Source organism: Haliotis cracherodii, unplaced genomic scaffold (genome assembly GCF_022045235.1).
Source record: "Haliotis cracherodii isolate W230 unplaced genomic scaffold, xgHalCrac1.p SCAF_1, whole genome shotgun sequence".
Classification (NCBI taxonomy): Eukaryota; Metazoa; Mollusca; class Gastropoda; order Lepetellida; family Haliotidae; genus Haliotis; species Haliotis cracherodii.
The window spans coordinates 84,444,561-84,472,419 of NW_027266264.1; the positions used below are offsets into that span (position 1 = coordinate 84,444,561).

General features: G+C 39.9%; 1 protein-coding gene across 1 annotated transcript; it reads right to left on the reverse strand.

Moving 5' to 3' along the window:
• Window positions 1-10,571: 10,571 nt before the first annotated feature.
• On the reverse strand, window positions 10,572-27,813 carry LOC139450300 (arrestin domain-containing protein 3-like). The gene is made up of 7 exons (XM_071232013.1): window positions 27,689-27,813; window positions 19,081-19,227; window positions 16,226-16,452; window positions 14,197-14,379; window positions 13,776-13,958; window positions 12,944-13,238; window positions 10,572-12,208 (listed from the first exon to the last, which is right to left on the reverse strand). The coding sequence occupies exons 1-7, from the start codon at window positions 27,804-27,806 to the stop codon at window positions 12,060-12,062; spliced, it is 1,302 nt and encodes a 433-aa protein (XP_071088114.1). The 5' UTR covers window positions 27,807-27,813; the 3' UTR covers window positions 10,572-12,059.
• Window positions 27,814-27,859: the final 46 nt, after the last annotated feature.

Sequence of the window (27,859 nt, forward strand, 5' to 3'; positions counted from 1 at the left end):
CCAAGCAATCCGCATACAGTTATATATGAGAACATACGGTTCGCTCAGAACACTCCCTTACCTGTTGGAAGCTTTGCTGCAGACGACCCCAAGTCCGGCAGTGCTCGGCCTCGTCCGTCGCGACTTCCCGGTGCTATATCGACGAAAACCGAAGGTTTCCGATCGAAAGATAGGATCGTCTGGCATTGTACCGATCATAGACCATAACAGTCATGGTCTCTGTACCGATTTATCAATAAGATGTATGTATTGTCACATTTCCGTTTGACTTTGAGTAAATAAGTATTTAACTACATGTAGCCTGGAAAACATTTTGGTATCACACTCATTAATCAGTAGAGCGGAGGCGGGTATTACCGATGATGTGGTATTCACCGATGGATTTATAAATCTCAAACGCTCTATGACAATAATAAACAAACAAATACTTAGAACAGCAGTCATCTGACTACAGACACATATCTGTCCATCTACATGTGCATAGTACATACATATTCGTAACTGTGTGGAAAGAAAAATGCCCAAACAGTGTATTCTTGCTTGCTTGACCAGATATACCTTACCTTGTCAAAACCTCGGAAAATATTGTCCAATGCATCATTACCGGTGCCGTGATATTTCAACTACTATTCGCCCAAGGGCGGTCGGGTAGCCTAGTGGTTAAAGCGTTCGCTCGTCACGCCGAAGACCCGGGTTCGATTCCCGACATGGGTACAATGTGTGAAGCCCATTTCTGGTCTCCCCCGCCGTGATCTGGCTGGAATATTGTTAAAAGCGGCGTAAAACCATACACACTCACTACTATTCGCCAAGGTTGGCACGAAGAGTTATTTCCCCTCCACCCCATGGTGAATCAGGCATGCACATGGGGCGCACAAAAAGTGGAAATGACATGCCGAGTGCGCAGGTACCATGTGTGGGACCTGGATCCGCCAGTGATTCCTACAGATGACTGCTCATGTAGGAATGGGTATCTTATGAGAGATATATAGCTATTGTTACTCTACAATTAAATAATGTGCCTGACATTGGTATTCATTGATGATAAGAATAGTTGTTTTGTGGCTATCGTTATTTATTGTTGATATCATGAAAAATTGAGACATCACATAAACAAACCAAAGTATATTCTACAAGTTTATTGTGCACGTGTTTATTTATTAAATTATTTCTCGGTAACACATGCAAGGGGGGGGGGGGGGGGGCATCACAGGATGTTACAGGGTGCTGGGGACCATCACAGGATGTTACAGGGTGCTGGGGGGCATCACAGGATGTTACAGGGTGCTGGGGGGGGGGGGGGGGGGGGTCACAGGATGTTGCAGGGTGCTGGGGGGCATCACAGGATGTTGCAGGGTGCTTGGGGGTATCACAGGATGTTACAGGGTGCTGGGGTGCGTCACAGGATGTTGCAGGGTGCTGGGGGCATCACAGGATGTTGCAGGTTGCTGGGGGGCATCACAGGATGTTACAGGGTGCTGGGGGGGTCACAGGATGTTGCAGGGTGCTGGGGGGCATCACAGGATGTTACAGGGTGCTGGGGGGCGTCACAGGATGTTGCAGGGTGCTGGGGGGCGTCACAGGATGTTGCAGGGTGCTGGGGGTCATCACAGGATGTTACAGGGTGCTGGGGGGGGGGGGGGTCACAGGATGTTGCAGGGTGCTGGGGGGCATCACAGGATGTTGCAGGGTGCTGGGGGGCATCACAGGATGTTACAGGGTGCTGGGGGGCGTCACAGGATGTTACAGGGTGCTGGGGGGCACCACAGGATGTTGCAGGGTGCTGGGGGGCACCACAGGATGTTACAGGGTGCTGGGGGGTATCACAGGATGTTACAGGGTGCTGGGGGGCATCACAGGATGTTACAGGGTGCTGGGGGGTATCACAGGATGTTGCAGGGTGCTGGGGGGCATCACAGGATGTTACAGGGTGCTGGGGGGGGGGGGGGGGGGCATCACAGGATGTTGCAGGGTGCTGGGGGGCATCACAGGATGTTGCAGGGTGCTGGAGACCATCACAGGATGTGAAAGTTCGCACTAATTGTAATAAAGAAGTTGTTCATCCATAGAACTCGTCTTACTTCATCACACCAACTTCTAAATGCCACTGACAGAAGTTGTGAGAAAGTGGTTAAATGTCTGTTAATCAAATTACGAGAAATAACGTCCCGTTCTTTGAGAGAAGAAACAACAATGGTTAACAATCTATTGCCCTTCCATGGTTACTAGATTGAGTCAGACACAACTTCATAACCTATATACCACGGCATTGACAAGTTCTGTATCAGAAAAACAACAACAATGTAACAGAATACAAGTGGACACATTAGATATGTTGCCAAGGCACGCTTGCATATACCACAACACAATCAAAGCAATCATCAGTTAGGATTATATAAAATATTTTTGGTTCTCGAGAACTGCACACATCATGATTAAATAATGACATGCGGACAAAACGAGGTAGAACAGACCAGCACCGCTCCTGATGCTGACTTAGTGGTCACCAACAGATGTATGTACACTTGTCGATACAGGCTCATCCATCAAATGATGAATCAGAATTTTGAGTACAAGTTTAGGGAAGAATTGCTCTCTTGTATGTACAATGGAACCAGCCTGAACGAAACTTGACAAAGATTAAAGTCCAGCATAGAGTAACTTCCCTTGCTATATCATGCCAAATGTAACCAACCACCTGAGGGGCTTGATAGTCTCGCAAACAATTTCGGATCAAACTACGGCCTATATGCGGTTAAATACGGTATGTTACTGGAGAGGCCATTCTGGGCATCAATCTACATTGTAAACACATTGTGTATTGATGAGAACAGCTTACCTGACACACGAGACGTGTAAACAGTATATCCAGGTGATAGAGGATAGATTACATGATGAATTGACCTACTGTCACACAATGTCTGTTTGGAATATGCAGTGAAGAACGACTAGAGAGATTTCTCTTGATGATAAATGAACGTAGTAAAATTGGATCCGTAAATTTGGTCCGTATTGGCAGATATCCTGATTAGTCAAGAGTTTGGTTGAGACAGATTCCACAGTAACGTAAAATGAAAACTAATTCATATTGCTTCAGATAAACAAACAGAAGATAACAATGTAAAACATGTCAATGTAAATATTGCAATGAAAGAACTAGAAAATTCATTTGTATTTCAGACAGGTGGAATTAATGTCATGCAGATACTCAAAAACTGAAAGGGATTTTAATTTTGCAATTTCAGAAGAGGATCAAGTACAGTTATTTTAGACACCCATAGAACAAACTCAAGGGAAAACTTCATTCCTTGATCCATGGAGCATTTGTCACTGAACATGGTGACCATAGATAGAGTTTCATCTCTATGGTGAAAGGTAAGGGACAATTTGTCAAAACTCAAATGTCATCTGCAGTTTACTGAGTAAACAATATGTGAAATACTGGACATCCTCATTGATAATATTTATGTCAAATATGGGACAAGTTATCTCCCTCCAACTGTGTCTTGTGAGTTGGCTCAACCTATCCCGGATTACCGGTATCTCGTGGAAATTTGCCTGTGTGATATTAAACAGTGGATGCCTTTTTTGTATAAACATCATTAAAGTGGAGTTTTAATATTGTTTTTCCTTCCTCTTTCACCAGTACAGAACTAGTCCCGGTATTGTGCAACTGGTTATATATAGCCTCATTGACGTAACACTTACTTCCTCACTGGTCTATAGCCTCATTGACGTAACACTTACTTCCTCACTGATCTATAGCCTCATTGACGTAACACTTACTTCCTCACTGATCTATAGCCTCATTGCTGTACCCCTTACTTCCTCACTGGTCTATAGCCTCATTGACGTAACACTTACTTCCTCACTGATCTATAGCCTCATTGACGTAACACTTACTTCCTCACTGATCTATAGCCTCATTGACGTAACACTTACTTCCTCACTGATCTATAGCCTCATTGCTGTACCCCTTACTTCCTCACTGGTCTATAGCCTCATTGACGTAACACTTACTTCCTCACTGATCTATAGCCTCATTGACGTAACACTTACTTCCTCACTGATCTATAGCTTCATTGACGTAACACTTACTTCCTCACTGATCTATAGCCTCATTGACGTAACACTTACTTCCTCACTGGTCTATAGCCTCATTGACGTAACACTTACTTCCTCACTGATCTATAGCCTCATTGCTGTACCCCTTACTTCCTCACTGATCTATAGCCTCATTGACGTAACACTTACTTCCTCACTGATCTATAGCCTCATTGCTGTACCACTTACTTCCTCACTGATCTATAGCCTCATTGACGTAACACTTACTTCCTCACTGATCTATAGCCTCATTGACGTAACACTTACTTCCTCACCGATCTATAGCCTCGATTCTCTCAAATTCATATGATGAAAAGAGCGATGAAGTGAAAAGGTGTACGATTGTGATTCAGACACTTCGTTCAAATGAACAGTCAATGAAGACGGACTTAATTCAATTACGTAATCAACTCAAACAGAAAGAGACTGAGTTACTTGAACTGAGAGGAAATGTTAAAGAAACAATTATATCTATTGACAAGAATGTGCGCGTTGTCGATGGAAAAATAGATTGCATGAACACGAGAAACAAACTTTTATATTCGGAGACTGTTACGAAGGGAAGCCCAAATTCCAACAGACCTCTTTCCCCACCCATTCAAAGGACCGATTACACGAGTATAGACTCTCGTCAATTCCCAAGCCTACCATTCAGACCTCAGACTCATGACAATGCAGGCAGTAAAGACCCAAGCTCTGAAGACACTTCCCCCGAGCCGCTCATTGTCAAGCATGATGGCGTCGTCAGACAAAAGCAAACTAAACCTGTAAACAATGTAAAGGAGTCAAGAAATGTTACATTCAACAATCAGTGGGAAAAGTCTTTTGCCGGTGTCTATAGAAATAGAAACAAAAGACTGGTCCTAAGCTATGTCAGAGCTGACGAACCATTTGACGTTGTAAAAGATGCTATATGTGACTATGCTAAGAATCGAGATGTAACTATCACAAATGTGAGACTCATGAAACACTGGGAAGGGCGACGCAATCCTACCTTCACCATTCGAATAACTGTCCCACAGCAATGTGCAGATATCATCTTGGATGATGACTGCTTCTGGCCCGAAAACGTTAACTGTCGTGAGTGGCTACCGAATAATGTGTGGTACAATGACGATAAGGCTGAACATTAATAATGTTGATGAACAATTTTAGACTTGCGACATATATACTTGTTCTAATGGCAATCCTTCGCATGATTACGTGGAATGTGCGTGGGGCACTGAATTGCTTAGATGAAATTCGCTCAAAACTAATGAGCTGTGACATTTTGGTTATTACCGAACACTGGCTGGACGACACACGTGAATATCTACTCTATGACTTGGATGATGACTTTAACGTCTATGTTAAATGTCAGCATGACCACTTATCTCAAAGAGGCGCAGGGGGTATAGCCATATTTATTCGTAAGAGTACATGTCGGAGGTCGTCAGCAATTAGTATACCTTCAAGCGAGCATATCATTGGGGCTAAACTCTTCATTAATAAATGCCCTATGTATATAATTGGTGCTCGCCTTCCCTCATCTAACGTATTAGATAGTGTATACATAGAAGAACTTAATAATGTACTGGAGATCTATGATAGATGTTCTCATCAAGGGGAGACAATTCTTCTGGGCGATTTTAATGCAGACCTGCGGCATGGAATTATATTGAAACGCAGAGCGAAATATCTGCAAAGAGTGCTCACTGAACGGAATCTAATCTCTGTCGTACCCCTTGACGATAATGCCTTTTTTACCTTCACAAGTAAATGTAAAACTATAAGAAGTATGATAGATTATGTGTTCATTAATCTCCAACATGTTAGTAACGTTGTTGGTTATACTCTAGATACTGGTGTTCAATACTCAGTATCAGACCATAGTCCGATATTCCTGTGTCTGAGTACTGATTCCCAGCCACGCCACTATGGCGGTGAACATCTTAACTGGCGTAAAGCTAATGACGTAGACTTTATGTTATACCGATATGAAACTGAAAACTATTTTAGATGTGCTCAGTTTGACGAAACTCAGTACGCATCTCCTCATGAATACATTGAATGTTATCACGACTATATCCTACAAGCGTTACAGGCTGCAGCTAAACTAAGTATACCATCTTCAAAATTCCAATCTCATTTAAAACCATACTGGAAAAAGGATAATTTAAATATGTTGCATCGTACAATGCGACAACGCCGTAGTGAATGGATCTATAATGGTAAATCTCATGATAAAGAGGATGCAAATTATATTGAGTATAAAAGAGCAAAACGTATCTTTAGGAAGCAGCATCGCCGTTCCAAACAAAAACTGAAAGACGAAAAGTTTCAGGAAATATATGAAGCAGCTGAGGTCGATGTAACAGAGTACTTTAGAGTAACCAAGAAATATAAAAGAAAGAAGGAACAAACCCAGACGCTTGTGTATAATGAAGAATCCTGTAATACACAGGAAGGAATTTGTAATCTGTTTTCCAAATATTTCAAGGATTTATCAATGCCAAATCATGATATCAATTTTGACTCAGATTTTACTGATTATGTGAATATTCGCATGGAACAGATTGAAAATGATTCGTATAATGACCAAGGGAACAGTGACGTTAGTTCCACGTTGATTTGTCCTTTCACATCTGATGAGTTATTGGCAACTATAAAACGTCTAAAAAGTGGAAAATCGCCTGGTCCCGATGGCATAGTTAATGAACATATCAAATACTCTGGTAGATCTATTATCCATCACCTTGTTATATTCTATAATAAAATTGTTTCTCATGAATATGTACCTAAAATGTTTAACGTTGGAAAGATTTTACCTATCCATAAAGGCCATGGTAAACGTAAAGACGACCCCACTAACTACAGAGGTATTACCCTCACTCCAGTATTAAGTAAACTGTTCGAAAGACTTCTGCTGAATAGAATTGAAGAGTGGGCAAACAAATCTAAAGGCTTCCCCCATCCCTTTCAATTTGGATTTAGGAGAGGGGCTGGGGCAGAAACTGCCCTGTTTACATTAATGGAAAGCATAGCTTATTATAACGAAAGACAGTCTCCAGTTTACTGCGCTTTTCTCGACAACGAAAAAGCTTTTGACAGAGTCTGGCTTAATGGTCTTTTCTTCAAACTGTATAACTTTGGTATTAATGGAAAATTATGGCGACTTTTACGCACAATATATACCTCAATGCAATCATGTGTAAGCATTGGAGGTTTTACCTCAAATGTGTTTCATGTTAAGCAAGGTGTTGGTCAAGGTCGCGTTTTATCGGCATGGTTTTTTACTCTATATATTAACGACTTGTTGTATTCACTTGATGATCTAGGGCGTGGCTTGTGTCTTCCATGGGGTAATACACCTGGCATCCTATTAGCAGACGATACTACGCTGTTGAGCAGCTCCCCTGACGGACTGCAATGTCTACTGAATAATATATACACCTATGCTAATAGATGGCATTTGAAATATAATGCCAGTAAAAGTGCATTTCTACTGTTTGGGAATATTCGCAAATCTGTCTGTCAATGTGTCTACATTGGTTCACAAGTACTTCCTAAAAAGGAAAATGTAACTTATGCTGGATTGCTTCTAAGTACATCAAAGAAAACCTTAGAACGTACCCATCTAATATGTGAAAAACTCAGAATGTTAGTCAATATAAATTATAATCATGGACTATACTTTGGTGGCTTAAATCCTATCCCAGCTGTTCGTATATGGGAAAGGGTAATTTTACCATGTGGACTATTTGCTTGTAGTGTATGGGGTAAACTGTCACCGAAGGAATACGAAATGCTTGAAATTATTCAACGTTATTTTTGTAAAAAGATTCAAGGACTGTCTAGGCGCACTCCTTCCGTCGTCACCAGAGATTGTCTGGGTTTAATTTCTCTCCAGGCGTACATTGATCAACGAGCTCTCCTATTTCTGGGAAGACTATGTAATAGTGACATTAACTTTGCCTTTAAAAGACTATTTCAGCACAGACTTGTTCAGTATGAACTCGATACAATTAAAGAAAAAGATGATAAATGTAAAATGTCACCCGTATACCACATGCTTTCACTTGTAAACAAGTATGAACTCAATAATGACATAAACACATATACCATTTATTCTCATTTCCCCTCCAAACATGCATGGGCGAGTCGAGTTAAAGAACAAATAAGCGTATGTGACCATATCATAATTCATGCAGAGATTCATTCAAGAGAAAACCTAAAACGATACTCTCTTATACGATCACCTAAGGTACACAGACTTTGGTTACTTACAGTTGAAAGACCGGAACACTTCTATGATTTAGCATATTTATTATGCCTTAGCACCTACAGTACACAATCCGATGAATGTTTATGCGGCACATTTGCTTTTGATATTATCAAACATGTGTTTATGTATTGTAAAAAGACTGAACAACAAAGAAATATTCTTGTTGAGTCTATTATTGATTTACTAGATGTGACAACTTTTTCTAGTATCTGGAACGATGATGACGATACCTTTCTGTCCTTTTTACTTGGCGGTTTGCCAACAGAAAGTACTATGGCAATTGAATACAATCTATGGGCAAATATAATGCTTCGTGTTTGTAAAACTGTTAAAATGTGGAAAAACCTACTAAGAAACATCATTTGATAACGATGTGAAACTGTCTGTACATACAATATATCAGCTGTTATATATTTATACATTTATATCTCATATCAATGTATCTTCATCAACTGGAGGAAATAAAGATGATCTATCTCTATCTATCTTCCTCAATGGACTATAGCCTCATTGACGTAACACTTACTTCCTCACTGATCTATAGCCTCATTGACGTAACACTTACTTCCTCACTGGTCTATAGCCGCATTGCTGTACCCCTTACTTCCTCACTGATCTATAGCCTCATTGACGTAACACTTACTTCCTCACTGATCTATAGCCTCATTGACGTAACACTTACTTCCTCACTGATCTATAGCCTCATTGACGTAACACTTACTTCCTCACTGGTCTATAGCCTCATTGACGTAACACTTACTTCCTCACTGATCTATAGCCTCATTGCTGTACCCCTTACTTCCTCACTGATCTATAGCCTCATTGACGTAACACTTACTTCCTCACTGATCTATAGCCTCATTGCTGTACCACTTACTTCCTCACTGATCTATAGCCTCATTGACGTAACACTTACTTCCTCACTGATCTATAGCCTCATTGACGTAACACTTACTTCCTCACCGATCTATAGCCTCGATTCTCTCAAATTCATTAACAAGCCTTTATTCAAGGAAAACAGTCGATTCCAATTAGCATTGGTCGGTTGGTTTGTTGTTTAACGCCGCACTCAGCAATATTCAAGCTATATGACGGCGGTCTGTAAATAATCGAGTCTGGACCAAACAATCCAGTGATTAATACCATGAGCATCGATCCACGCAATTGGGATACGATGACATGTATCAACCAAGTCAGGGAGCCTGACCACCCGATCCCGTTAGTCGCCTTTTACGACAAGCATAGTCACCTTTTACGGCAAGCATGGGTTGCTGAAGACCTATTCTCCCCCGGAATCTTCAGGGGTCCAAATTAGCAACACTGGGCAGTCAGCCAAAGATCAAATCTGTATCCTTATGAACAGTTAGTAGCTTAATCTCTGCTGAACCTTTGTACTCCGGTTCATGACGACATCCATGGTATATTAACCCCCTCAGACCCGTGAAGATCCGGGGTACAACAGGTCTTCAGCAACCCTTGCTTGCAGTAAAAGGCGATTGTGTTTATCGTCAGAGGCGACTTATGGGATAGGGTGGTCAGGATAGCTGACTTGGTTAATGCAGAGACCATATATGGTCTCAGGTTAATGCATGTCATCGTATGGATTACCAGTAATGTTGATTATGAATACCATGAAACGTAATATCTTATGGAAATATGTAGCAGCTCTATATGTTTCACGTTTGTGAAACGCATGATGAACACAAAATAAATAGTCAAGGGCAATGCAATATAAATTCTCTCATCCAAGCAACTTTGAACAGGGAAAGGTATTTGAGTATTGAGTTCATACAAAATAGTACAGTAGTATCAAAATATATTTATGTTATAACATATATTATCTAAATATGAACAAATAAATATCACAAAATGTAAAGTATATGGTTCAGATGGCTTGCTTAGGTCCTTAAAATCTGAAAACGTGAGCTCAACAAGTGTTCAACATCAAAATGTTAAAATTGTACCACGGCACTGTAGCTCACCTGGATATGTTCTGAACTGTTTATTAATTTTGCCTGTCATTCTATCTAATTCTTTTACCTATTTTTCCATTTCAATTACATTTGGTCATACAGAGCAGATGTCGTGTGGCCCCTCTGATGGTACATGTATGCAGGTGTTACAACCTAGTATACCCATCCCCTAGTGATAACTACAATATTAACTAGAAAGTTTTTTTACTCGTAAAAACATATGTCTCCCCCCACTCCCCTAACCCCCATTCATTCGTTTACTTCACGTTAAACCCCATCTCTTCATTCCCACCCTCCATTACTAAATAACAGAGACAAAAATAGAACTCCTAGAAATTTCAAACAACTAATGGGCACCACTTCAGGACTTGGTTAATATGTTACAACTTCATGAAATAATATTGAACAGTTTTAGAGTTATGGTCCGGAAACAAAGCTTACCCCCATTCAGAGTCTATGTTCAAGTTATCTCCATGGAAACGAGAAAAAATAAAAATGTCCAAAATCTCTAAATAGCAAAAGGCACCACTTCAGTGCTGGGTTAATGTGTATACAAAGTTTCGCGAAAAAATATTCAACGGTTTCTGAGTTATGGTCAGGAAACAAAGCTTACCCCCATTCAGAGTCTATGTTCAACTTATCTCCATGGAAACGAGAAAAAATAAAAATGTCCAAAATCTCTAAATAGCAAAAGGCACCACTTCAGTGCTGGGTTAATGTGTATACAAAGTTTCGCGAAAAAATATTCAACGGTTTCCGAGTTATGGTCCGGAAACAAAGCTTACCCCCATTCAGAGTCTATGTTCAAGTTATCTCCATGGAAACGAGAAAAAATAAAAATGTCCAAAATCTCTAAATAGCAAAAGGCACCACTTCAGTGCTGGGTTAATGAGTATACAAAGTTTCGCAAAAAAATATTAAACGGTTTCTGAGTTATGGTCCGGAAACGGTGGGAACGCCGACGCCGACGCCGACGCCGACGCCGACGCCGACGGGAACCGTGCCAAAAACAATATTCTGGGGGAGACATAACTCCACAGCAAGAGCAGATGTCTTGTGGCCCCTCTCATAGTACATGTATGCAGGTGTTATTATCTAGTATACTCCTCCCCTACAGATAACTACAATATTGACTCCATAGCAAGAGCAGATGTCTTGTGGCCCTTCTCATAGTACATGTATGCAGGTGTTATTATCTAGTATACTTCTCCCCTACAGATAACTACAATATTGACTCCACAGCAAGAGCAGATGTCTTGTGGCCCCTCTCATAGTACATGTATGCAGGTGTTATTATCTAGTATACTCCTCCCCTACAGATAACTACAATATTGACTCCATAGCAAGAGCAGATGTCTTGTGGCCCCTCTCATAGTACATGTATGCAGGTGTTATTATCTAGTATACTCCTCCCCTACTGATAACTACAATATTGACTTCATAGCAAGAGCAGCTGTCTTGTGGCCCCTCTCATAGTACATGTATGCAGGTGTTATTATCTAGTATACTCCTCCCCTACAGATAACTACAATATTGACTCCATAGCAAGAGCAGCTGTCTTGTGGCCCCTCTCATAGTACATGTATGCAGGTGTTATTATCTAGTATACCCCTCCCCTACTGATAACTACAATATTGACTCCATAGCAAGAGCAGATGTCTTGTGGCCCCTCTGATGTACACGTAGGAGTTATAATCCACCTCAGGCTCCCCTGATATCTACTCTGTTGGAGGGGCGGAGGGCTTGTGGCCCCAGTCGTAGTACGTGTAGACGGGAGCATATCTGTTGTCTCCCTGCAGGTGCTCATTCTCCCCTTCCTCCTTGATGTCGACCTTGCCGAACACACACTCTCCGTAGGATGGAGGGGCTGAAACCATTAATGATAATCATTGTGTTGCAGTAATGTGTAGTGACAGAAGCAACTCGTTCTACATGTATAAATTCACAGAATGTTTCAGTTCACCAGAATACTCTTGCTGTGACATGTCACGAGTACCACACTGATACAAAACGAGGCAAGTATACACATACAGGTGACATGTAAATTGGCCCTGACATCAGTTATTTTCATAAGAATGTCTAACCGAGAGTTTATCCAACTGACTTGAAATTACTATGAATTTATTCAGGGAACATATTCGTTTCCTTTGATGATCTTTATGTGTAAAACAACAGTGTTGTCGCGTCAAGTAAGATATTGAGACCTTAGTATCGAGATACATATGAATCAAGACAGAGTGAATCGATGAAAGGTACAGTTACCAAATAATATATGCTGAAATATCAATCCATTATGACCATATTTCATAATCTATTTTTTAAAGTAAGCCTCCTTACATTAAAGATAACTATTTAAAGAATATAGTACATTGCAACAAACCGAATAATCAGGGGGGAGACTTTATACTGAGGGGGGCGCGAAAATTATCCGCCCGGGGGAGTTTTTATTTCAGAACAGATTCTTCAGGGGAGAATCTGTACCGGCATAAAATTTCTGTGTGGAGAATTTGTACGGGGGAGAGTTTATACCGGGACACCGGCACAACAATCACCCTTAATTCCTCTTTTTAGTCACATTGATGTTTGAAGTGATGCTACTCACGCAAATTTGGCAAATCCGTTGGCATCCCAGGAGGATAGGCTGGTGGGGATAGAGACTCTCCTGGGGGAAAGGCTCCTGTAGGATGGGGGTAAGCTCCTGCAGGATGGGGGTAAGCCCCTGCAGGAGGGGGATAGGCTCCACCAGCACCTGCAGGATTTGGCATGATCATGGGGGCCCCTACTGGAGGGGCCATAGGAGGATGCTGAGCAAGGACACTTTGTAGAGGGATGGTGCCAATTATCACTTGTAGAGGGATGTCAAGATCATAGCTAGGTCCTGAAGGAGTCACTTCAAGCTGTGAATAGCAAACATATCATAGATCAGTGTCTGACATGGGAGAACCTGCAATAACACTTCATTCTGTCTGCATAAGAAGTAGCAACATTACTCCATAACTAAATGCATGACCCCTTGTTGAACAGTAAGACGGCAGTGAAGTCATATGAGTTTATGTTGTTTAATTGTAGTCTGAAATGTCCAGCAAATCATGGCAAATGTTTAATGTTTCACTCTGTGCCATCATACGAGGATAGTGGGACATGCATACAAAACAATACACATATATGTTGCAATATAAACCTTCATCGTAAAATATTAACTTGTGCTTGTATGTACAAGGAGTCAATCCTGTCTTCCAGTAACTTGAATCAACTCAATGTTTTGATTGGGTTTATTCTTTATTGTCATTCTCTTGGATGATGGAATATGTCTCCTGAAATGGCAATTTCTAGTTTTCCTGTATCGTAGTGTGCTTCACGTCACAACCTTACTATATAGATATAACAACACAACAGTTAGTAGACATGGATAAAGAGTTTTGCAAGTATCCTACCTGTACAGAGTATTTAATGTCGATGATGTTGCAACCAGCGAGAAACGATGGTGGCACCGGTGGAATAACCAGCTGGTCACCATTCCAGTAATCGTGTCCCCCCTCTTCGACCTGACCATGCTTCAGCTTGGCAATCACACGGCTTGAAGTTCTTGACTTGGTGGTAGCATGGAATATTGTCACCTGCAAACAAATATTTAAAGATAATAAAAATACAGCCCCAAAGGTAAAGAACATGCAATATATACGTAAAACATGCATAATTTACAAAAGAAATATAAGTGCCTATCACTGATTGCTCAACAAACTTGAAACTTTTCATTGTAATTAACACAAAACATTGAAACTTATCCAATGATTATGAACACAACAAATCACATAATAATTACACAATACTGAATTATAGAATTATTAAACTCACCATTGTCATTTTCACAGATGATGACTTTATTCTTCTGTTTGACTGGTTGTCAATTTCAGCCTTGAGAATGATGGCTTCCCCAGGAACATATCCCTGTCTGTCGATGGAGAAGTTAGCAGAGATTGGTCCTGATGCACAGCACCAGCAGCAAAGTGTCTTGGACTTGGCACCTTGAGCAGGTATCTACAAGAAATCAGCAGTTCTGTATCTTGAAATCAACAAGATGTCCTCTACCTTGACCTTACATGTTTCATTGAGCACTGAGGGATAGGTATGATAACTGAGGAAGACATCGGCCCAAACCATGCATCAGTACTAAAACCATGACTACAACCTTCAGACGTCCGTTCCTCCTTTGTACTGGATTACAAAACTCCATATAAATAAAGAGAGAGACACATTTTAAATGTACTAAATAATCTCTGTCTCCAAGATTAACCACAATCCTTCACGCAACCAACTTTCTTTATAGTCATAGAAGTGAGTGAGTGAGTTTGGTTTTACACCGCTTTCAGCAATATTCCAGCAATATCACAGAGAGGGACACCAGAAGTGGGCTTCACACATTGTACCCATGTGGGGATTCGAACCCAGGTCTTCGGTGCGACGAACGAACGCTTTAACCACTAGGCTACCCCAACGCCCTGTTCACAGAAATATTTGAGACAGGTGGAATTACCATCGTGCAGATTCTCACAAACTCAAACGGATTTGCTTTAATTTTTGCAGTTTCAGAAAAAGGATCAAGTTTAATTCTGTAAAACAATATATTCTTCAACTTTTTACAACAAACTCAAGGGAAAACTTCATTCCTTGATCCATGGAACATTTGTCATTGAATGTGGTGTTTCATCTCCATGGTCAGAGGGTAAAGACAATTTGTCAAACTTGAAAGCAAATATGATCTGCAGTTTACTGAGTAAACAATACATGCAATACTGGACTTCTCCTTTGATAATAGTTCTGTCAAATTGTGAGATAAGACATTTAGGCAAGAATTCGCAGTAGTTATCTCCCTCAGCACCAATTGTGTGCTCCTCGTCTTCCTGATCTGTTTCATTGACCGTCACTACAAGGACATTTGGCCAAGATGTTTATTAAGCTTAAGCTTCACGTATACTGATGATCTGATATGTTCAAATAGTCAATTCCAGTCTATTGAATTACCCACCTGAGCTGTTTCATTTGATCTACGCATAAAGATTCAGTGTGACAAAAAGCTACACACCAGACTGTTTGACAAGAGGGATGACTTCAACTCTTCAATAATCAACTTTCCTTTCATGTTGGGCAATATTCCAGCAGCTCCAGCCTTTGGTGTCCATATTTCACCACTATTGAGGAACTACCTTTTATACAAAGATTTCAAAGAGCATGGCTCCACTCTTGCTCAAAGGTTGATTGATCAGGGCTTCAATATTCAAGGTCCTAGTAAAGCTTTCAAATATTGCATAGTAGATATATGGAGGACATTTCAAGATTTGAGGCATCAGTGAACAAAATGATATCGTAATGCAATTCCTTATTTCGACTTGTACCATACGTTTCTGTGTTTTTGTCTGGTGGACAATTGACTTGCCTTTGCATGTGTTTGTGATGGGTGTCACCGGTAGGTAGGGCCGAATACTATCACCTTTTCGTGAACACCTTGTTTCATCATTATTTGATAGTGATGGATAACACATGCCAATGATGTACCTGATGTACCACAGGACTTCATGGCATGTGAGTTACGACAGTCATAGCGCTAAGATCGATTCACAGTCGTAGCTCTAAGATCGCTTCACAGTTGTAGCGCTAAAATCGCTTCACAGTTGTAGCGCTAAGATCGCTTCATAGTTGTAGCGCTAAGATCGCTTCACAGTTGTAGCGCTACGATCGCTTCATAGTTGTAGCGCTAAGATCGCTTTGTGGAACATGCCCAGGAACTGGTTTTCCCACATAATCAGCATGTTATTTACCTCTACACCAAAACAAAATGGAGCCATCTTCCATTTTTACCCCAAACGACCTCATTAAAATTACTTACCATGGCATTTGGATCTCTGTTAAGGTCCAGCAAACAAATCACTGTAAATGGCCTTTTCGTTTCGTGGTCGAACTTCCATGGTTTATCAATGATTCCTTTAGCCGTGTATCGAATATGACCATGTTCTCCTTCAAAGGACGATGGAAGTTGAGGTGGGAGTTGAAACTCAAACGGGAAGGTGTGGCGGCCAGCAGGCAGATGGATGTCTTCCCCAGACTGCTGCTTCCCTACAATGAACAGACATAAAAAGGACAGAGATGAAAAGAGGCACTATCCTACCCAGTGTTCTCAGAGGGAGTTTGTTTACATTGATTTTAGCAGTTTTCCAGGAACATCACGGCTGAGAACACAAAAAAGGGCTTCACACAATGTACCCATATAAAGAATCAAATCTTGGCTTTTAGAGCGATGAACAAATGTTTTAACCATTAGACTATTGTTACGTGTCGACTTCCAAATTGAAATAAGAAGTCTATACGCAAAAGAATTCTGTGAGAAAAATGCACTCAACAGAGAAATCGTATTATAAAACAATTGTATAATAAAAGTAACTCGGTTTACAAATGATTCTGTGAATGTTACAAATTACCGAAAATAATTACAATGGCATCTCACAACAGAGTGGCAGTACACAATGCAATGTCTGTACAAACACAATGACAGTATAAAATACAATAGCAGTGGTTATAGCAATAAAATCATATTCACTTAGCAGCAACAGTGGTCAAGCTTTGATATCCAGGGTGAAAAGATGATCTACACACAACCGCTGGTCATGAAGTAATGAGAGACGAAAGAGACACGCCTTTGCCCTCTTAAAGTCTAAATACCTTCTAGGAGGTTCTATACAGTCCTGGTTTAATCCTGCTGTCCCAGAAAATTACAGATTTCACTTGACTCGAAAATCATCTAAAACTAGTAACTGGTGTGTAAGTGTGTGTGTGTGTGTGTGTGTGTGTGTGTGTGTGTGTGTGTGTGTGTGTGTGTGTGTGTGTGTGTGTGTGTGTGTGTGTGTGTGTATAGAAAACAGTTTTATTTGAATCATGAAAATACAAGTTGGGGATAACTGATAACTTGGGGATACTTGTACAATACTTGTACAAATATTTGCCCCCACCCCCCAATAAGATAAAGTTAACTACGGCAATAAGGAATTTGAAGTATTAGGAATTACGTTTAATCCAAACTTAAGTGAACTCTGGGTAATCAATACAAAAAGAAAGCTAGAAGAAATAAATAGATTGCTTGCAAATTGGAGAAAAAAAAATCTGACGATAATAGGAAAAATTACAGTCATAAAAACTTTAGCATTGTCAAAATTAGTTCATATATTTTCGACACTACCTAACCCTCCTGAGGACTTTGTCTTGTCACTTGACGAAATATTTTACAATTTTATCTGGAATAATAAAAAATACAAAATCAAAAGGAGCACTTTGACAAGAAAATATGAGGAAGGTGGATTACGCATGATTAACATTAGAGCCTTTATTGACGCACTAAAACTCTCTTCACTCAGATTATATTGTAAAAAAACAACATATAGTAACCCTTGTAATATCCCAATTAAAGATATACTATTTTTGGCTGCTAATGTTGACAAGCAATCTTTTGTTAAAAACCCATACTGGAAAGATGCATTGAAAGCTTGGAACAACTTTTGTAAAAAGAATATTATTAACGTTGATAATATAGAAGATATTTTGTCCCAACCATTATGGCTCAACCACAACTTCAAACAAGCAACATACTACATAAAGCAATGGGCTAATAGTGGAATTTACTCAATTAAAGATATATGCAATGAAAACGGACTGATGTTATTTGAAGAACTGAAACTAAAATATCCGATAAAAGGTACAATATTAGACTATAGATATGTAATCTTCAATATACCAGAATCATGGAAAATAACAATCAAGAAAACTAGAAAAATTATTTTACAGAATTTGTATATAAACAGTTGCTTAAGTGATCTGACGAAGCCTGTAAAAGGCGCTAGAATCTTTTATGATAAATTAATATCAAATGAAAATAATCTTAAAAATTGTAATAAATGGCAATCAATTTTTCACTGTGATTTTAATTGGAAAACGATATTTATTGTTTATAGATATAAACTGAAGAATGTAAAACTTTTAGATTTTCAATACAGATTTCTACATGGAATTATCTACACAAAGAAGGAACTATTAACAATGAATCTTGTAGACAACAGTGTTTGTAGCTTTTGTAAAGCTGTCAATGAGGACGCCAGCCATGTCTTTTGGGAATGTAATGAAACTAAACAATTTTGGAATGATCTCGAACTTTGGCCTAACAATTACCTTCCACAAAAAATTAAATTGACAAAATATCTTATTTGGTTTGGTTTTAACTACTCTAATACGTTAATCAATCATATAGTTTTATTGGGAAAAAGGCATATTCATGTAAGTGGAATTAAAGGAACCAAACCGAAATTAGATATACTTTTAAAATTGTTTAAAAATATATATTCAATCGAGAAATTTATTGCTATAAAAAAGGATGACAAAAGTAACTTTAATAAAAAATGGTTACCTTTATTCTCTGCATTTGATTCATAGCTCTCTGTTGATACATGATATGTTTGAGTCTGACTGTGTGTTGCAACCGTGTTGGTTTGAAATAGGACAATGTTTGTTTCCAACCCTTTAATTTTCTAAAGAGTGTATTGTGCCATTCTATGCAATCCGACATATGTCTTTGACGGAATACTGTATTAATCTACAATCTGGGAACAATAAAAAAGTTAAAAAGAAAAAGAAAAAAGTTAACTACGGCCTTAATGCAGTATCTTGCGTGTGTGTACATGGTAACGCTCTGGTACGTACATCTACCAGCCAGCAGTATGTCCTGTTTGAAGTAGTATTCATGGGCGGAGTAGTCGCGAGTCTCTGTATGCTGGTCTTTTCCAGTGCCTACGGTTTCACTCTCTGTCCAATGTACATAGGCCTTGCCTTCAAATCGGAGACGAATTCCTGAAACAAATGTTTATGGACATGAGAATATGATTTTCTGTTTCACTTACAACTGCGGCTTGGGGCTCAGTTTCTTTATAATTGTGTGCATACATAGACCTGTATGTGACCAATTTGGAACTGACAAAAACAATATCTCATATTCTGTCAATCATTGTGTAATGTCCATACAAACAGGTGTTGACCTAAACAAATATACATTCGCTCAATCAAATCAAAGCCTCTTCGTTTTTACTGGACCTGTTATCAGTGAAATACAATTCACCACTGCACAGCCATAATTCTAGCCAGAACTTTGATAACTTGAACAGGAGAATTTCAATCTGGGAATGTCAACTGACATTTGCTACTGATTTGAAGCCGAATATCAGCGTCTGGGCAGGTTTAGTCAAATCCCTCGTATTATCCAACACCTGCAAACGTATCATTTCAAAATCATATATTGTCTTGGCACAGTTCTTTGATGAACACATGAAATAAAAAGCGATATAAAATCCATTTCCATAATAATAAATATAAAATACCAACGCGTCGATTATCCTCTGAAACAGAATTTATTGGGCGTAAAGGTATTGTAAATGCAACACCGTGTATATCCGTACCACAGTACTTCATGACTGGTGGCAGTTACTGTGTGAATGCAACACCGTGTATATCCCAACCACAGTACTTCATGACTGGTGGCAGTTACTGTGTGAATGCAACACCGTGTATATCCCAACCACAGTACTTCATGACTGGTGGCAGTTACTGTGTGAATGCAACACCGTGTATATCCCAACCACAGTACTTCATGGCTGGTGGCAGTTACTGTGTGAATGCTACACCGTGTATATCCCAACCACAGTACTTCATGACTGGTGGCAGTTACTGTGTGAATGCAACACCGTGTATATCCCAACCACAGTACTTCATGGCTGGTGGCAGTTACTGTGTGAATGCTACACCGTGTATATCCCAACCACAGTACTTCATGACTGGTGGCAGTTACTGTGTGAATGCAACACCGTGTATATCCCAACCACAGTACTTCATGACTGGTGGCAGTTACTGTGTGAATGCAACACCGTGTATATCCCAACCACAGTACTTCATGACTGGTGGCAGTTACTGTGTGAATGCAACACCGTGTATATCCCAACCAAAGTACTTCATGGCTGGTGGCAGCTACTGTGTGAATGCAACACCGTGTATATCCCAACCACAGTACTTCATGACTGGTGGCAGTTACTGTGTGAATGCAACACCGTGTATATCCCAACCACAGTACTTCATGACTGGTGGCAGTTACTGTGTGAATGCAACACCGTGTATATCCCAACCACAGTACTTCATGACTGGTGGCAGTTACTGTGTGAATGCAACACCGTGTATATCCCAACCACAGTACTTCATGACTGGTGGCAGTTACTGTGTGAATGCAACACCGTGTATATGCCAACCACAGTACTTCATGACTGTTGGCAGTTACTGTGTGAATGCAACACCGTGCATATCCCAACCAAAGTACTTCATGACTGGTGGCAGTTACTGTGTGAATGCAACACCGTGTATATCCCAACCACAGTACTTCATGACTGGTGGCAGTTACTGTGTGAATGCAACACCGTGTATATCCCAACCACAGTACTTCATGACTGGTGGCAGTTACTGTGTGAATGCAACACCGTGTATATGCCAACCACAGTACTTCATGACTGGTGGCAGTTACTGTGTGAATGCAACACCGTGTATATCCCAACCACAGTACTTCATGACTGGTGGCAGCTACTGTGTGAATGCAACACCGTGTATATCCCAACCACAGTACTTCATGACTGGTGGCAGTTACTGTGTGAATGCAACACCGTGTATATCCCAACCACAGTGCTTCATGACTGGTGGCAGTTACTGTGTGAAGGCAACATTGTACACATTTCACTCTCAATACTTGATCAGCAGTGTGATTTTGTATAGGGATTTAAAACCATGACCTCGATTTTTTTTTCAAGAAATATACCTTGTAACAATGTCATTTTTGTGGCAGGGAATTTATTTGTTAAACAACTTGAAGCATGATTTCACATGGTCGATCCCTGAGCCAGTTTTATGGTGCTAGCCCACTGATATATCGTGCCGTCGTGGTATTGCTGGAATATCCCAGACGAACATGCCAGGTTTTATTCCCGTGATGCCATGCGCCTGGCAGGGTAACAACAAGTACCATGTTTGATCATCTTCTGGTAAGACGAGGCCACGACCTCCCGATATCAGTGCAGATACTCTATCCACTACGCTATGTTTAAAAAGAGGATATATCGCCAGTGCAGTGAACATAATGAGTCCCTCTTTATAAATAAAAGAAACATTTTTTAAAACAGAAAAAAACAACCAAACCCTTCCAATAATCAAAATATAAAACGCCAACACCAGAATATTACAAGTCACAATTATCCGCCGAAACAGATTCAGTTGGGCGTAAAAGCACAACAGAGGTGAACATTATATGAATGGATCACTAAAAATAATGGTATCCGGCGTTCACGAAAAGGGTAAGCATGTCCTATCCTACCGGTAGCACCCACCAGAATAAAGAATTCATGGCAACTTTATTGAAGATTCAGGGCCAATTGCAGACAGTGAATATTACAAGGTAAGGTGGCAATGTCACAAACATTGCGATTGGTGTCAACAACGACAGAGTTCTGAAGAGAAAACTCTGGACAAGTTAGGGATGATCGACGTGCGCTGTCCCCACTCTACACATAGGCTAATGGGGCAGGGTGACACACTCAAATCTCATGTTTGTTAATCATGGTTGTTTGTTTGTTGTTTAACGCCGCATTCAACGATATTCCAGCTATATGACGGCGGTCTGTAAATATTCGAGTTTGGACCAGACAGTTCAGTGTACTGATATCATGAGCATCGATCCACACAATTGGGATACGATAACATGCATCAACCGAGGCAGCGAGCCTGACCACCCGATCCCGTTAGTCGCTGAGGGTGTAGGTTCGAATCCCGGATGGGGCTCAACCTCCAAAAGCACTAGAATTTGTACTTTACACAGAAGGAGTAATCCCAAATACATTTGCTACATGTTCAGGATGCTTATTCTAGAAATGATAGACGCCATTTCCCCGGCTATTACTGATAACAGTGATTTATGCAGTGAGAAGCCATATTTAGACTTGTCTTCAGATATGATTCACCGATAACATCATGTTTCTTTTTTACGTCGGTGCTTAACGTTAAGAGACACACATGGCTAGTCCGTTGCCTCGATGCCACTGATTCTGAAAGAAAATGAATTGTGTTACAAATGGTACTATAGACGCGTGAAAGAACTTGGTATAAGTGACGTATCAAATAACGCTACGTACAAGGCCAGTGTCTCATCTTTGACCTCAGGTCAACGCATTATCCCAGTACAGTCTCCCTTTTTATCTCCTTTTCACAGTTTAACCTAGAATTTTGTAGAATTTCATAAACAACATATTTAGTTTATATCAAATGCGTTTTCTTAAATACCCTAGTTATACTTGATTTGACTTACTGGCCCCGGTGGGGCAGGATACTCTCACCTTTTCATGAACATCTGGTATCATCACTATTTGATAATGATTCATAAACAAAGGCGTACTATATAGTTGGCCGGAATATTGGAATAACTGGACCTTAGTATTTGCATACGAATAAACTGGAATAATATTCAGCTAGAATATTGCTGGTGCTGAGTTACACAACAAAACAAACAAATATATTATAGTCGTACAATGGACATTGCTTTTAGGAGAGATGGTTTATGATCACTGAAATGTATTTTATCCGAATATGCATTACTGCTTAAAGCTACTGGAGGACGATTAATGCTATTTTGCGACCAGAACAAGGCAGTTGAAATATTATGAGAGAATACATGGCCTTACAAAACGTCCTAAAATGTTTTCATCATCTAAATGGTGCTCAGATCGGTTTAAATCAATGTAACTTTCTTACACCAACTACCCAGATTATTGCAACAACCTTGACAGTAAATTTGTTCACGCAACCTACTACCATCAACTTGTACAGGTTTGGTTTTGTTCAATATCGCAGAATGTATTCATCACACGAAGGTACTACAATGACACAAATCCTAAGATAGCCTAATAAAACAACAACTGACACCTAATTGCGCTGGTATGAAGTAAGTATACCATTTTAACGCTGAAAAGCACATTGTTTTTGACGTGTCACTATCGCGGCAGATGACAACAAAAGTAAAGTGAGAAATATTGAACTTATTATTGAATGTCGCGTGTAAATACTATAACGATTGTGGTCATAAGCCCTTCGGTGCATGGTACAAGTTTGATATAGTCGAAAACATTAAGTAAAAGGACCAAAAGCTGACCTAAACCATGCTCCATGTGGTCGGGTGAATTCACATTTTTTACTGAACAGCGAGAAAATGGTAGTTGCTACCTACATGTACCAACATCCGGTTTGACATGGACAGCGCTTATCCCCTGATTGAAGGATTGTTTTCACTCCTAAATTATCACGGAGCAAAACCTTCAGCTTTCTCACTGCTCAAGCCACATATCACTAATCAACATCAATAACCGTTGAAAGAAATTTGGATATTTATCAAATGAAGATGACTTTAAACTATTTGACTGTGTAATGATTCCAATATTGTTTTACGGTGCTAAAATCTGGTGAATTTCATACAAGTATACAGACTTTATTTTTCAAATGTTTATCAGTACTTCGAATAACATGGTTCTTGGAGAGTGGCAGATCCTCTCTAAAGTATATCTACACGACAAGATCAATAAAAGAGCATTAATTCACCTAAACAGTAACAGGCTAGCATATCAGGCTTACATCATGCAAACGTCTTGGCGATGCTTGAACATACACCTACATGGGCTTCTTCAGTTAAGTATATTTCACTTAAGACTTGGTACAATATCGATTCAGCAGAATATGAGAGATGCTGATCTTTTTATAATGTGAATTTCAACAAAGGCTCTCAGACAATTCATTTCAATTATCAACGCTGGCATTCATCCTTGGTTCATCAAAGTGCAACTACTACCAACACTATCCATCACTTCTCAGTGTTGAAACATATCTTACAAACATACCTCAATATAGTTAGTAAGTGGCAATTAACATGTATGTGTAATTATTTTAGACTATGAGTTTTATATAAAGACAATAATCATTCCTCCTGATGAGAGATACTGTGAATTCTGTTTGCATTCGTCACCACTCGCCCCTTTCCGTAACCTGCAAGAAGACTCGTCTCCCTATCGATGAAAGTTATGTGCGAAAATACGACAAACCAATCAGAATGCGCGTATGATTTCAAGTTCTTCGTCAAAGAATTCCTCAGAAATATTTTTTTGATTTCACATATGTCTTGCATCTAAAAATATACCCAAGACACAGTTAAATGTGTTCAGTCATACTTTCCGCACGCCTCAATGTGCTTTAAATTGCATCTGAAATATATAAAATACATGGGGAAATAATATGTGAACCATTACGCAATTGACAATTGTTTAGGTGTGCCCGTTTGCGCTAAGACGGAACCCGGTCACACAAATGGCCATGAGAGGTGCAAAAGTCGCTATTCGGCTTGTTCCGGAATAACACGAGTTGGACACGAATGTTCTGTTTGAAGTCTTATGGGAGTGGACTCTTGTTTACAACTTCCCTCCCAACACCTGATTTGAATAAAAGGTAATAGATAAGATAAGATAAGATAAGATAAGATAAGATAAGATAAGATAAGATAAGATAAGATAAGATAAGATAAGATAAGATAAGATAAGATAAGATAAGATAAGATAAGATAAGATATATAATATACCACTCGTTCAGTTGGCCTATGAGACACGAGAGATCAAAAATAACTCAGTTCTATGTAAAGAGATTATACTAGTATCGTTTAGTGAAATACAAATGCAAAATATATACGAGCCTGTGGTAACAGAACTTTTTTTATAAGTACTTATTTGAAAATGTCCCATTGTTAATATCTTTGTAACTGTTGAGGAATCCTTTAAGGAAGAATACCATACAAACTAAATATATTTAGACTTGTATAAACATGTGGTTAAATCCTATAAGGAAGAATAACAATTACTTGTGGATCAGAAGTGCACTATTTACAATGCAAGTTCAAATTTTCTTCTTTTATACATAGCAGTAACAACTGCGGCTAGGGGAATAGCTAGACTATCATTCTGCATAGCATATATAAATTGGTCTTCTGGGGTTAAACTTCTTAGACAAGTATGTATTGGAGAAAACAAATGAGAATAGGCATATTGTAGATCAGAGTAGTATTAACATCCTGTGAGGAAATGTACTTCGTGTTCGACACACTGGCGGTCACATACCCTACATAAACGGAGGTGTAGTGGTGTCTTTGGACGGGAGTAACGACCAACTTCAACCTCCAAAGGGAGACAACTGCAGCCTAGTTTTGCCAAGGTACTACGTTGCTGTCTGTCTAAAACAGAGCGGACATAGGTCGACGTATTTAGAGTATTCTTTAAGAGTCTGAAAGTGCTCAACTTATTCCCATGTTCATGACCAGTGTCATTCCATAAATCACGTGACCAACAATCGGCGTCATTACATCTCAAAGTGCGTGTGATTAGATGGAATTCACTAATAGAGAAATTTAACAAATCCATAGATGGAAGTTGTAGTGATATAAACATTGCATTAACTGTCTTATCCCATGATTTGCGGAAGGTAAGAGACCAATTTCGAATCTGTGAAACAAGTCTAGATGGCGGAACGGAGTTTATCTTTCTCCAAAATCGGAAAACTTCTATTTCCTGTTTAGTGAGCTGAGCAGGCCAACCCATCTCGCTCCGGACAGCTAAATTTGCAGTATATTTACCCACCCCGAGAAAGAAACGGCAAGCTTTATTTTGAACTGCGTTTATACAACTGAAACCAGACTAGGCTTGAAAAATATGTTGACACAGTTCTTGATTCAAATTTTGAAAACTGAACAAACGAACATTCCGGAATGTCTAATATATGGCTGAGATTGTATAGCAATGCTTCCCAGATACTGTTCAACACCTCCTCCTTTCAAATGTTTATCCCACTGAAGCGAGAGATAGACGATAGTTTTGACGGAATCAGTCGTACGGGTCGTAACTGTCGTTCGGAACACCCCGAGTTGACGTTTTCGACGTTGCATGATTAGAAAACACATTCCGACTGTCGCTTTCATGATCTGGTAAGTGACGCTTTGATTGGTCGGATGAAAGGTCGTTCTGACGTGACCCGTAAAGGAATGTCCTCAGATCTTTGTTTAGCGATAGCGAGAACTAGGATCTGATTTTAATGAGATTGGAGATGGGGAATGTTATTGTTGACATTTGGGATATTTTGGGCCATATAATCAGAAATCAGGCACACTTCTACGGAGTTTTCGAATGATTTGTATCGGAAATGTTCACTTTGAGTGGTCTGGTAGTGCAGTCGTGAACAAACAACTCCCGAAACTGTGCCACAAAAAAACGCTTCGAATAGGACACTGATGCCACAACCGGACCATCTTAAGTAAGTCCAGATATCTGTCCAGATAGCTTAAACTGACTTCATTTCACCACGCCTATCCTTTTACGTTAAATCAATCAAAAGTTGGGAAGTGGTCGGGTGCGTCACGCTCTTGCGGCATTCTTGACCAATTCGTGTTATTCCGGGACAAGCCGAATAGCGGCTCGTGGCCATTTTTGCGACCGGGTTCTGTCTGAGCGCAAACGGGCACACCTAAAAGAATTGTCAACTCGTTGCGTAATGGTTAACATATATTTCCCCATATTATATATATTCCATATGCAATTTAAAGCATATCGGGACATACAGAATTATACAGTATGAATGAACACATTTAACTGTGTCTTGGGTATATTTTTAGATGCAAGACATATGTAAAATCAAAAAATATTTCTCAGGGATTCTTTGACGAAGAACTTGAAACCATACGCGCATTCCGATTGGTTTGTTGTTTTTCGCACAAAGCATTCATCGATTGACATAGGTCACAGTTATCCAATCAAAACGAATAAAACAAGGTCAACCTTGTACGACACAAATGTGATGTACGGATTTAGTATCTTACCACCTGTATCTCCACCACGTGGGTTATAAAGGTCTATATGTCGCGAGTGAGCACAAACTGTACACAGCTATCGCTTGAACCCGGAAGTAATTCTGACAATTCCGCAAAGCGCGCTCGGCCTTCGGCTTCAGACTTGCTGACACTGATCGGTCAGTTACACGTGTTTTCTAGATTATCTTCTAGACTATCTTCCACCGTAACGTCTAGCCATCAGTTGATAATATTATTACCCTGTAGTGTGGAATGTCGAATTCCTGTCAGGCCCACATAAACAACGCACATCAAACACCAGCTATTTTGGTCCGTGCATAATGTAAATACGTAAGATAATACCTCTCATTTTCATTGTGTCTGTGAGTTCCACCGTGACATGGCCCTGCACGGGCTGGCCTGCGTAGTAAACACCCTGCAAATTGCTAAAGGACACCACAAAGATGTTCAGCTTCCCCATGACTGAACAGATCGACTGCATGCGATCAGCTGAAACTTGTTTGATAGGGGACA